The following is a 14034-nucleotide window of genomic DNA, read 5'->3' as shown; positions in this document are numbered from 1 at the left end:
ATTCGATAATGCTTGAAAGAAAAACAATTGCAGTGATCAAGGGGAAAAAACAGGGAGTTGGACTTAGATAGCTCAATCAAAGAGCCTGTACAGACATAATGGACTGAATGACTTCTTTCCATGTTGTGTTGTTCTGTAGAAGGAAGTATGTGGTGGGGTCTCCAGGAGTTGGTATAATGAGCATTACTGTTCTTGTGACTGAATGATTTGGACCTCAGTATGGAAAGTATTGTTTTGAAGTTTGTGAATGATATAAAAATTGTAAATAATGAACAGAAGAGTAACAGTGCAATCGGCTCAGTTTTCATCACATTGATGGAAATTAGAAATTGGAATTTTCCAGAAGTTGTGAACAAACTTCCATTGCCAGTAGGTAGGATTTTCATTATCTGGTAGGTGGGCTAGGCTGGCCTGGAGTTAAACCAAAGGAGGAAATGGAAGTGCCCAAGTTTGAAGACCAACCTCTGTTCCTAGACAATGCTTCACATCAAATGAAGGCCTCCTCATCCTTATCGCTTTTATTCCTTACTCTCCCCTTGTCTTGCCTCAATACCTCTCAAGCCCTCGCCTTCCTTAGTGCATTCACCTCCACCTGCTTCAATCACTTTTATCCCCTAGCCCCACACCACACCCCCCCAATTCACTCACCTAATATCCAATTTATAAGGAAATCACAAGTGCTATATTAACACTATGAAGGCATAGGCACTCTCCTCTTTAAAAGTTTCTGTCTATTAAAATAAAGAAATTCCTACAGCAGCTGTGTAAACAAACTTTGCAGTACAGGAACCTTCGGTGTCTTTGAATACATCTACCAAAACTTTCAAACAGTCAAAGAGATGGCTGAACTGCCAAGAATGAAGGACAGCAATGGGAGAAACTATAATAGCTTTGGATCTCACACTGAATCAGTTTTAGTGCCATGCAGACTAGTAAATTATTAGTGAATAATCTTGAGCTTTCTCCAGTTTTACAAAGTTGGTTTTCATTTGACAGTTTACAGTTATCAGAAGTATAATTTAATGGTCATTTTTCTTTTTCGTTTGCAACATTATTAGCATTAACTTTAGGAGACACAGATGTAATTCAGGCACTTTGATCTGTAAAAGAGGTTACAGGATGTTTACTCGTTTTATACTCTTCCCACCTCCAATCCATGGGTCGACACCTTCACCCTGCGTGTGTAATATAGAAATATTTCCTAAACATTCCTCAAAATTGCATCCTGAAATGCATGCTTTGGGAACATTGCTTCAAATTAGCAATGTGGTGGTTCAAAGGTAGACAAAAGAGCTGAATTTCAGAGGTGAGGTGAGCATACCAGCACTTGACATCAAGTTGGGCAGATAAATTGCAGATGGAGTTCAATCTGGGCAAATGCGAGGTGTTGCATTTTGGAAGATCTAATTCAAGTGTGAACCACACAGTAAATGGAAATGTCCTAGGGTAAATTGATGAAGAGAGAGATCTGGGTGTTCAGGTCCATTGTTCCCTGAAGGTGACAACACAGGTCAATGGGGTGGTCAAGAAGGCATATGGCATGCTTTCCTTTATCAGACGGGGTATTGAGTATAAGCATTGGCAGGTCATGTTACAGTTGTATAAGACTTCAGTTCGGCCACATTTAGAGTACTGTATATAGTTCTGGTCGCCCCATTTCCAAAAGGATGTGGACGCTTTGGAGAGGGTGCAGAGGAGGTTCACCAGGATGTTGCCTGGTATGGAGAGTTCTAGCTATGAAGAGAGGTTGAGTAGATTAGGATTATTTTAATTAGAAAGATGGAGATTGCGGGGGGACCTGATTGAGGCCTACAAAATCATGAGGAGTATAGACAGGGAGAAAGTTTAAGGGAGATATGTGTGGAAAGTTCTTTATGCAGAGGGTGGTGGGTACCTGGAACGCGTTGCCAGCGGAAGTGGTAGACACAGACACGTTAGCGTCTTTTAATATTTGTCAGCGTCTTTTAATATTTGTCAGGACAGGTACATGGATGGGCGGGGAGCAAATGGACACAGACCCTTAGAAAATAGATGACAGGTTAGACAGAGGATCTCGATCGGCGCAGGCTTGGAGGGCCGAAGGGCCTGTTCCTGTGCTGTAATTTTCTTTGTTCTTTGTCCTTTGATTAACCAGTCTTAATCACTTCCATTAAATGCTGTTTTAAAATATGATTCAGTCCACCAGTTCCCAAACCCAACCAACCACAACATCGCTGATGTTTATAATTGAAACTGGTGATAAAGAGTAGCACTGTACACTTTCTAGAAAATTACTACAATTAGTAGGTCAAGTCAAATGCAAATGATACTTTTATTTTAGAAAATACTAGTTTGAGATATGTCATATATATATTTGAGGCATGATATTCCTTGGTGGTCAATGGAGTAGAAATTTTCTCAACCTCCTGGTCAGAGATGTTATTCAACACTTCTGAAGCAGGTGGACTTGAGCCCAAACCTCTGGACTAACAATGAATACAACATTTAAAAGGCATCTGGATGGGTATACAAACAGGAAGGGTTTAGAGGGATACAAGCCAAATGTTGGCAAATGGGACTAGGTTAATTTAGGATATCTGGGCAACAGGGACAAGTTGGTCCGAAGGGTTGGTTTCCATCCTTTACAGCTCCATGATTCCATGAGACACTACCACTCCACCACAAGAGCCATAAAATCACATTATTTGTCATTTCAGGCTTTCTTTTGCATGAAAGCAGAATACAGCTCACTTGCCCAAAGAGGCATGGCTCCCTAAGCTTTCATCCAATAGGTTTCTACTCATCTCACATCCTATCCAGTGTAGATAAATGATTGAGATTGCTTATTATTACCGGTCAACTACAGTATCAATATAGAAATTTGTATGTTTTTACTAATGCCAAGAAGGATCCAGGTATCAGCAGAAATGATCAAGTACACACATCCAAAACTACCAAGGAGATCAATTATATTTTTCCAATCCAGCCAATATGGAAGTAATTTCCGCAAAAAATTCAGCGAACACATATCCTTTAGATCAATTGGGAAATCAAAACAGAACATTCCATTTGAGCAGTAAGGCAAGTATTATGTGTCCTGTAGTTAGTTGAACAAAGAAATTAGTAGACAAGGTACCTTTGGCCAGCAGAGAGCTGGAACACATTAGTCTCATCAGAGCAAGATTGGTAATGAACACAATTAATGTACGCTCAATAGATTGCTCGAATATCAAGATTAAGTCATAAGAAAGAAGTACAGACCCCAGCACAATGCACCATGAAGCATACACACAGAAAAGCAGGCCTTTAATAAAAAACTGCCTGTTGCTTCAAACAGATATTCTTACAAAAATCTTACATAATTAATCAACTACCAAGATGCAGTCAGATGAAACAAAACATTGACATAAATCAGGCAAAGCAAAGCAATGCAAAATAGAGTCACGCATACCACAATAGGCTAAGATTAGTAAAGTCAGAAGTTGCTGGAAAAGCTCAGCAGTTCTGGCAGCATCAGTAAAGAGGAATCAGAGTTAATGTTTCAGGTCTGGTGACCCTTCCTCAGACTGCGTCACAGGACCCAAAACATTAACTCTGATTTTTCTCCACAGATGCTGCCAGACCTGCTGAGCTCTTTCAGCAACTTCTGTTTTTGTTCCTGATTCAGAGCATCTACAGTTATTTCAGTTTTTTTATTAAGAATAGTAAAACGATAGTAAAGTTGAAATCGGACTCAGATAACTCAGTTGGGAAAATATCTAAAATATTAAATGGGCGTTGTGAGAAAAGGTGATATTTTTATTTCAAACTTTAATTTGTTAAAAGTGCTCTGATTTTTTTAACATTATCAATAGCGTGGTGATATTGTTGCTGGAATGGTAAGTCAGAGATCTAGGTAATATTCTAGGGAGCAAGGTTCAAACCATATGATAGCAGATGGTGGAAAGTGACACAGATAAATCTGGAATTAAAAGTCTAATGAAGGCTAAAAAATCATTGTCAATTGGTAAAACCCATCTGGTTCACTGTGGTCCTTTAGGAAAGGAAATCTGCGGTCCTTACCTGGTATTTCCTACATGTTACTCTAAACTCACAACAATGTGATTGACTCTTAATTGGCTGCTGAAATGACGCAGCAAGCCACTCAAAGGATATCTAACTGCTAGAGTGTCTCAAAAGGGATGAAATGCGATGGATCACCGGGCATCAACATAGGCAACAATTATGAAAAATACAGCCCTGTTGATCTTGCCAAGTAATCCTTACCAAAATCTGAAGGCTAGAGTCAAAACTGGTGCAGCTGTTTCACAGATCAGTCAAGTAATAGCCTAACATGGTCATACTCATGGAATCATACCTTACAAATAGTGACCCATGCAACCGTTTGTTGACATGCCCACACCTGCAGGACATGCTAAAAGCGGTAGTGGCACAGTAACATTCAATAGGGAGGAAGTTGCCTTGTGGGTCCTCTACAATGACTCTGGATCCCATTATGTCACACTGAATCAGGCCAAATATGAGCTAGACAACGATTACCCTGCACTGCTCCTCTTGGTTGATGAATCAGCATTCCTCCATGATGGCCACCACCTGGAGAAAGCTCCAAGAGTAGCAAGGGTGCAGATTGTACTCTGGGCGGGGGACTACATTATCCATCATGATGGCTAGGAAGGTCACAGTTGCTACTCTGAATCTGCAGCACGTAGCAAACAAACCAACATAAGGGTAAAACATACTTAATCTGAAACTCACCAATCTGCCTGCTGCACATGCATCTGTCTATTATAATACTGTTAAGAGTGAACACCACACAGTCCTTGTAAAGATTTGTTTTCACATTAATGGATACCCTCCATTGTATGTAGCACCACCACCATGTTAAATGGGATAGACTTCAAGCAGATCTAATATTTAAAGAGTAGGCCATCAACAGCAGCAAATTTATACTGAAAAATGAATTTCAACCTGATGGCCTGGCACATCCCCCATTCTATCATTACCATTAAATCAAGCAATCAATTTTAGTTCAAAGAAGAGTGCAGGAGGGCATGCCAGTAGCAACACTAGGCACACCGAAAACTGAGGTGTCAACCTGGTGAAGCTACCAAACAGAACTGCATTCATGCCAAACAGCAAGTGATAGACAGCGCTAAGCAATCCTAAAACCTACAGATCAGGTCTCAACTCTGCAGTCCTGCCATATCCAGTTGTGAATGGCAGTACACAATTGAAACCTCACTGGAGGATGGGGCTCCACAAATATCCCCATTCTGAACGATGAGGGAGCTCAAATCAGTGCAAAAGATAAGGCTGAAGCATTTGCAACAATCTGTAGCCAGAAGTGCCAAATGAGTGATATCGTGCAGCCTCCTCCAAAGATTTCCAATATCATAGGTACCTGTCTTCGGCCAAATCAATTCACTCTGTAGTGATTGCAATGAGGTTAGCTTGGTCCAACCAGGGAGCCCTGGCTGACAGAAACAACCAAGGTTTCAGTGTGTCTGTTCATGCTGAGAGCTGGCTCTGAGGAAGCCGGACCAGTGTCAAATACTAAGCACATGTAAATAAAGGGTGTCTTGGGATGGGATATTGGCCTCTGTGGAGTTATTTCACGAGGTATCAAGAAATAGTTGAAGCCTATGGAGACCTGACAACATTCCAGCAACAGTACTGAGACTTGTGCTTCAAAACTTGCTGCATCCCTCACCAACATGTTCTAGTACAGCTTCAATGCTGGCATTGACCTGACAATGTGGAAAATTGCCCAGGTCTATTACCTACACAGAAGGCAAAATGAAGCTAACCCAACAAATGCCATCTCATTAGTCTACTCTTAATCGCCTATCAACCTCAGTGTCTCTTATTGGAGAAAGTCATTGCCAATTCAAAAACCTTACCTTGACATTCAATGACATTACCGTCATAGAACTGACTAGTAACAACATCCTGGGGATTACCATTGACCAGAAACTGAAATGGACTCACCATATAAATACTGTGGCTACAAGAGCAGGTCAGAGACCAGAAATAATGCAGTGAGCAGCTCACCTCCTACTCCTCAAAGCCATCCACAAGGCAGGTCAGGAATGTGATCGAATACTCTCTGGATGCGTGAAGCTCTAACAACACTCAAAAAGCTTGACACTACCCCTGTTAATGCAGCCCACTTGATTGACATTATGTCCACAAACATTCAGTGAATCCATCACTGCTCAGTAGCAGCTCTGTGTATTATCCAGAAGAAGCACTACAGAAGTTCACCAGAGATCCTCAGACAGAACATTCCAACCACTTCCACTGAGAAGTACGAGGGCAGCAGATATGTGGGAATACCACCAACTGCAAGTTTCCATCCAAACCACTCAACATCCTGATACCGAAAATGTTTTGCCTTTCCTTCACTGCTAATGGGTCAAAATTCCGCAATTCCCTTCCTAGTGGCATTGTGGGTCAACCTACAGGATGTGTACCGCAGCAAATCAAGGAGGCAATTCACCATCGCCTTCTCAAGAACTAGGGATGGGTAATAATTGTGGGCCCAGCCAGTGATGCCTATGTGGAAAAGAGTAATGAAAGCATCATCACCAAAGCTATCAAGCAGCAATAACCCGCTCATTGTCACCCAGTTTGGGCTTTTCCAGCACCACTCAGCTCCTGAACTCATTACAGCATTAGTACAAAAATGGGTAAATGAAATCAACTGCAGAGGACAGGGGACGGGAGACCAACTACCCTTGACATTAATGGTGTATTTGCAGGAGTATAACATCAAGGAGTCCTAGGAAAATTCAAATCAGTGTGAATATTGGGGGAAAGCTCTCTACTGACTTGAATCAATCGTAGCACAACAGATTATTGTGGTCAGTGGACATCGCTGCAGGGGTTCCTCAAGATAGATTCCTACGTCCAACTGTCTTCAGGCGCTTCATCTGACACCTTTTCTCCACCATAAGGTTAGAAGTGGTAGCATTCACTGATTATTGAACAACGTTCAATAGCATTCATGATTCATCATGTACGAAAGCAATCCATGTCCAAATTCAGCAAGACATGGATAATATCCAGGTTTGGGATCAAAAATGGCACCTAATATTTCAAGATAAGTGAAAGGCAATGAGCAATTCCAGTGAGGGTCAGTCTCACTATAACATGTCTACATTGAATGGCACTACCTTCGCTGGATCCACCACTATTAACAACTTGGGGGTTACCATTGGACACAAAACCAAACTGATCCAGCTACAGAAATACTGCAGTCACAAGAGCAGATCATAGGCTAGGAATATTACAGCGAGCAACTCAGCTCCTTACTTCCCAAAGATAGCCACTATTTTCAAGGCTCAAGTCCAGACTGTGATGGAAGACCTCCCACTTGCTTGGAATAATACTGCTCGAAGAAAGCTTATCACTACCCAGGACAAATTGGCCCACTTGATTACTGGAACATCCACTCCCTCTCTAGCATTGACACTCAGTCCCAGCAATGGGTGTCATCTACAAGCTGCACTGCAGAAATTTACCAAATCTTCATAGACAACAGCACCATAACACACCACCATATTAAGGAACAAGTGCAATAGATACTTGGGAACACCACCAGCTACAAATTTCCCTCTAAGTCACTCACGATCCTAACTTGGAAATACCTCACAATTCCTTCAGTGTCACTGAGTCAAAATCCTGGAACTCCTCCCTAACAACATTTTGGGTGTGCCTACACCAAACAAACTTGAGCAGTTCAGGAAGGCTGGTCACCACTACCTCCTCAAGGGCAACCAATATTGGGCAATAAATGCTAGTCCATCCAGTGATGTCCACATTCCGTGAAAGAACTAAAACATTCTGCTTTGGTTAATTAAATAAACTAACTGATTTACTGATCTGGAGCCGTTCTTCAGTGTAAATTGATAAGACAGATGGAACTACATAAATAGACCTCTGTAGCAGTAAAAATTCAGTACTTACTTGAATGCTAAGTATAATGAAACATTGCGAGTTTACTAAGATGTGCAGAGAGTTTCAAGGTACTATAAAATTTGGTCAGAGTTTTACGTAATGAAAAACTATTTAGAAATTCTGACTTTCTAAATTTTTTAAGAAGTATGTACACAAACTATTGTTTAGGATAACAGTTTTGTAAATGAGAAAAATAATCATTGTAAACTATTATAAACATAAAACTAATACATCAGACATAAATTGCTAGTATCCACTTAAACAGATCAAGATGTGGTGTTGACACATGAAAGAAATAGGATACTACAGTTCAGTTCTCTCTTGATTAAACCGTTCCATAACCACTGAGTTTTTTTGCAAATAATGTTAAATCTTTACCTGAAGCTTTATCCATACAGTTCACATTGCAATGTAACCGACAGGAACACCCTTGGGTCACAATGACAAAACTTCCTCTATTGTATTCATTATCCATTTTCTGGATGCAAACAAAACTGTTGCCAACACACTAACTTCAAATGAGATTTTATTATACTTAAATATAATAAATTATGCAATCATTTCTAAATCTCAATAGTTTCTGAGCAAACTTGAAAAATGTATAAATTTTTAAACAAAACATGCTGGCATTGCAATAGCAGAATTCCATTCCTCTTCAAAACATTTCTTCAAATTGGTACTTCCTGTCCTTTTGAAGTGATTTTTAACAGCATGCAAGTGTCTGTCTGATATTTTTCAACAAATATGGAAGCAATGTCATGAATGGCAACTGAATATTTTTATTTAATGGTGAGAAACTTGGAAGTATAATCAGAGCTATATACACTGCAACATGCCAAACTTTGGAGAGAGGGGAATGCAGAGAGGAGTCTGAATGATTCGGCTTTGCTCGCAAATCCACATTACTTCATTCAAAAAATGCTACTGTATTGTGCTGGCTTGTCCAACCACTGGCATAGGAAAATGGCACACAAGAAGCTTTGAGGGTTTGGTATGCAACTGAAACAAATTTGATAGCAAACAACCATCGGCACCTGAAATATTCCTCAGTAGCAACATGATTTATGATTCGTAAAGAAGAGGGTTGAGCTCTGAAATCAGCAGCATGGAAAATGCATATTAATCAAACAGCTTACTATAATTTTTTCTTTTCTGAGAAAAGCAGCTTGGTCTTCGCTTCTCAAATTTATTTCCTGTCTACATAGCAAATCTGCTGTATTTTAAAACTACAAAGCTTGCAATGATGGGACAAAACATTACACAGAAATTTTGGAAAGACTTTTATTCAGATGTATCAATGAAGGTCGTTTGTTTCATTGGTGCATGAGGTGAAAAGTGAACATGAGACACTAATTAAAAATGCTCCGAGCATGAAACAAATTTGTTCGATACATAGCCATTAAGTTTCATCACTGTGCATGCATTGTGTGTACATTCATTACCTCTTTCACACAAATAGCAGTCAACAGCTACAAATGATAAAAAAAACACCCCACCTCCCCATCACTGACTCCATCTCTTTTCCATGGTTCAAATTTAAATGGAAGAACTTGGGTGGGGAGGGTGTGCTGCGAATAGTCCCAGTAAGAACGTTTCAACTTGTAGTTAGCCGCTTGAACATTTTAATTCACAATAGCATATTTATCAAAGTCTTATATAGTCCTGTTCTTATGTCTTCTAATGTCGTTCATCGAATTGTAAGTAAAGCCACATTCTGACCCACATGTAATATTCTTTCAGATGTACTCGAGTTTCAGACATTTCACACATTGAAATTTAGGTCCAAACTGCAAAGGCACTCCAGGAATTCACTAAGCTATAATCAAGTTTTATAAGCAATCGAATATTCTGTTCAGCAGCATAAACAACAGATTCAATTGCATACAAATGCATCTTTCAACGTTATCTATTTTTGGAACCACCATTTTGAACACAACATCAGAAAATCAAGAGACAGGCCACCATCAGTTAATGGAAGGGTTTTTCCCCCTAGTTTATAAATAAGAGGAATTGGGCACTTGCAAATTTTCCCATTCATTAGTTAATATTTTTGCTATGTATTTTTGAGGATCTGCAATGTAAATTTGTGTGGTCAGTTTTACAACTGTGCACTTTTTTAACCGTCAAAAACATTTTCTGAGCAAGGTGCAAAAAAATCTGCTTACTAATAGTACTCATAATCCTTTGTAATTTGGTTTTGCTTTAGATCATTCTAAATGATGTTTGAAAGTCTTTTCTAGACACCAGTTTTCAAATTACTCAAAAGATGGTGCTGTACATGAAAACCTACCGCCTTATATGAGAAGGTTCCAGCAGGTTTCTAATATAAGCTCATTTTACTTCATGTCCAGTATATTTCTGACACAGAGCTAGTGATGGTACCGCATTTCTATTATCACAAGTTCTGGTTATAAGCAATATTTTATTTATTGCAACAATCGCATATTACAGGATTCTACTGCATAAAAACACTTTGCATCTGCAATAATCCTTTATACAATCAATTACATTGGCATTAACCCATTTTCACCAGGTTAGCATATAACACTGGATTGAGTTTAGTTTGACCTATTTTAGGTTATTATGTTGTTATTAGTTCATTTTCTTTTTAGTTGGTGGATCATTAATTCATGTAATGATAAGGTAAAGTTGTTCAATACATAAGCATAACACCAGTATAATCTTAATTAAATGCAGATTGCAGCATTTTGCTAACTAGAAACAAAATGTGCTGAACTACGTACACAGGTCAGTAGTGACAAATAACTTTTAACATGTCTTTAAAAAACAAAGATTAACTCTCAGAAATGAGAAAAATTAATTGCTGCAACATTTTGTATGAATTTTACAGGCATTTTAAACAGCGCTGAAACATATTTTAGAACATTCACTCGGGCATTAGATTGAAAGAAAATTATATTGAATATTAAATATTTACAAAAAAAACTTTTAAAATAAATTCATTATGACCAGCATGAATCTATGTAATATATATGGCAAACTAGTAAGTGTATGATGAGATTTTTTTAAACATAATAAGGTAAGCATGTTTATTGAGGCTGAATCAATAAATTACCATGTTGAATTTAATATATATGGGAATAGCAGATTGGAGCAAAGGGTAAATTAACAAGCTGCATTTTAATATTTATGAATGATGTCTGAGTTTTTAGATAAGATTTTTTTGAGAAAAAAGCAACCAACCTTCACGACATACGTCACACCAGGTCCCAAGATCTTCTCGTTAGAGTGCAACCATCCTCGTGAGGATCTATTGACAAAATTGCCACTATGGTTCCAGTCATCTCCACCCTGGTGAACGTCTTCTACCTTGGTCTTCTTGTCTGTGCTCATCTTGTTCACGTCCTGCTGGGAACACGGAGTGGTAGAGATAGGGTTACATATATCTACTGCTGTTGTAACTGAACTAGGAGTGCTTGAACTCCCTTGCAGTTTAGAAACTGCAAGGTCTTTTACTGCAGAGGATAAATTTTTGATGCCCAACAGGCTGCCTGTGTTAGCAAATTTCATATGGGACATCTTTTGGATGAAGGTGCAGAGTGTGGTAGGCCCATCTTCCTGATTCTTGCTGAGCACCTCTGATGAGGTTGGATACGAAGGCCCTTCGGATGTCGTTGTCGTCGTTGTAACAGTCGTGCCTTTGCCGCTCATTGATAAGTTGTGTATAAGCTCATCGAATGATGTCACTGAATCATTCCTAAAACGGTTATACTTTGTACGGTGAAGCATGCCCTTCTATCTGCTTTTCTGCATATGTACATCCAGATCTGATGCAAACTTAGCAAGCGCTTGTTCTACCATAGCAGAACTCTCATAACACCAAAGGTAACGTGATAAATCCAGGCATATGAATACCACAGAAATAAATATGACCCGAAGTATAGAAGTAAGGGCCTGGTCTAGAAGTACTTTGCTAAGACAGAGATCACCGTCCTGCTTCGAGCTGCCAAGCTGCTCGCAGCAAAAGCATGACTCACACAAATGAGAAGACCCTTTTCAACAAAAGGCTCACTGAACACTGCAAATCACTTCCTGTTGCAAAACCATCCACCCACTTACAGCACACTAGAACCAATCAATTTTCGAATTTCCCCTTCCGATTTGATAGAAGGGCATTTTCGCTCAAAGCTGAGGATTTTTTTGCTTTTCTAGAAAGTAGACAGTTCTAATCACTAGGAATTTCAGCTCCAGTAAAATTATTTCTACTTATGTCTGTTTACTGCATTAGATGACTGTATCATTCAAACCCAGCAAGCTGTGTAGTCATTTCAGTGCTACATACAGTCATAATATAACATACCATTTTCAAAGCCCCTACAAATCTAACATGAACTAGACAATATATTAAATGTAAGAATAGCCTCAAAACGTAGCCCCAATGCACAAAATCAAAGTAGATTTGAAAAGTGTTACAACTCAGAAAAACAGATTGACTCTGTGTGTTTAAAAAACACCCTTTCAAATTAGAAAGATCCCATTTTATCTACTTAAAATTTGAAACTAAGAATGGGGAGATTAAATAAAATGCATCTACTGAATATTTTCATTCCTTATCCATCTAATGTTGCTTTCAGAAATTAGAATTCATGAAATACTGCAATGCCTAAACACAGTGGCAACGTCCTCAGCATTTTTCAGGTAAAATGATTTACTCTATTAAAATGAACTGAATACCTCTGGTGCCAGATCCATAAGATGCATTGTATAAAGCTTCTCTTTCCCCACCATTTTATGAACAAGTTCCTCCTCTCCCGCAGAGAACCACCATTAATAAAAGACAGTGTAAATCTCATTCATAATATGTAATGAATTAATTTTTCAGCATTTTAACTCAACTCTCAAGCATTCCACCCAGAAACGAATGAAGTTTTAATATATAAATTCATTTCAGCACATAGAAAAAAACATTTTTTTATCCTATGAGAAAGTGATATTTCCAATCATGTATATTTATTTGAATGAAATGGTAAGGGCGCATACCAATAATTCTGTGAATGAAATAGGGCCTTGCCGCATCTGCCAAACGATCCCTTGGGTCTAATGGCCTTATCCAATAAGAAAGAACCTGGATGACTCATTCAGGACAGGATTTCTGAATAGTGGATTGTTCCATTTTCCTTACAGGTATGTTTCTTTCACGTCTAGAAGGTAATCTAATTACTACAATTTGATAGCAATGGCTTGGATTTTTTTAGCAAAAACGTATTTATAATAAGTTAATTATTATAGTTGAGTCGAGGTGCTAATTCAATTGGAAGAGTTTCTTCCACTTACATATCTCTTTTGTCATTCCTCAGAAGATGCATCTAACTGGTCCATTCACATAGCAGAGTGGATGCTGTTCGATTTTTCTGTGACTTGAATGTTAATTACTTTGTTCGATATCAGATTGTATCACAAATTGTTATGGGAAAGAGGATAAGTTGTTCGCAATTTTCAGTATATGTGTGCGCGATGCAAAGTCAAAGCTCACAAAATGTTAATATCGTCATCATTTATAAATCGCTTCGTTAAGGACGGTATATTGATTTACATAGTTATGTAAAAATGTCTAACTGGGACGATTTTGCAAATATTTTAGAAATGATAAATTAAATATTTTAATTTGCGTAAAAATTTAAAAAGCATAAAAATCCGGTGCGTGAGGTGCATAAAATATATTTAAATACAGAATGTTTTACAATATCAAAGTGATTAAATAAATTTAGTAAAGGCAATTGCTAATAAAAACATTTTACGCAAGTGCAGAAATGACTTATGTATGCCATTTTATCAATCAACCATATTTCTGAAATCTGAGCGTGTTTCTGAATGCAACATTTGGCGCCTAATAAAGGTGTGATGCATTACCTTTGTTTCATTACCAAATTAATCTTTCATTGTCTTTGGTAAAATTAACACCTTGCAGCCAATGTATTTCAAGAGTCTGAGTTCAATTTTCCAGGTAGTAATTGTCAAGGGAAAAAAATGGACATGAGCACCATTTTATTGTATTTTCTTCAATTATACCTGTAGAGATAGATGTCTGTACAACTATTTAAAGCGATTCATAAAAAAAGTTGCCTGCCGCAAAAG

General features: G+C 38.4%; 1 protein-coding gene across 8 annotated transcripts in view; it reads right to left on the bottom strand.

Moving 5' to 3' along the window:
* LOC125450720 (SHC-transforming protein 3) overlaps positions 1-13005 on the bottom strand; it is a 218444-nt gene extending 205439 nt beyond the window's left edge. For 4 of the 8 annotated variants that reach the window (XM_059644602.1, XM_059644604.1, XM_059644603.1 and 1 more), the window contains exon 1: positions 11143-11926. In XM_059644602.1, the coding sequence (XP_059500585.1) occupies positions 11143-11688 (546 nt within the window). In that variant the 5' untranslated portion in view covers positions 11689-11926. Of the gene's footprint in view, positions 1-11142; positions 11927-12633; positions 12698-12939 lie in introns of those variants that run through there. The other 4 variants (XM_059644608.1, XM_059644607.1, XM_059644605.1 and 1 more) reach the window with 4 other exon arrangements.
* Between the last annotated feature and the right edge of the window lie 1029 nt (positions 13006-14034).

The sequence above is a fragment of the Stegostoma tigrinum genome, chromosome 3 (assembly GCF_030684315.1).
Source record: "Stegostoma tigrinum isolate sSteTig4 chromosome 3, sSteTig4.hap1, whole genome shotgun sequence".
NCBI classification, from domain to species: Eukaryota; Metazoa; Chordata; class Chondrichthyes; order Orectolobiformes; family Stegostomatidae; genus Stegostoma; species Stegostoma tigrinum.
This window is presented reverse-complemented; position numbering and strand designations above follow the sequence as displayed.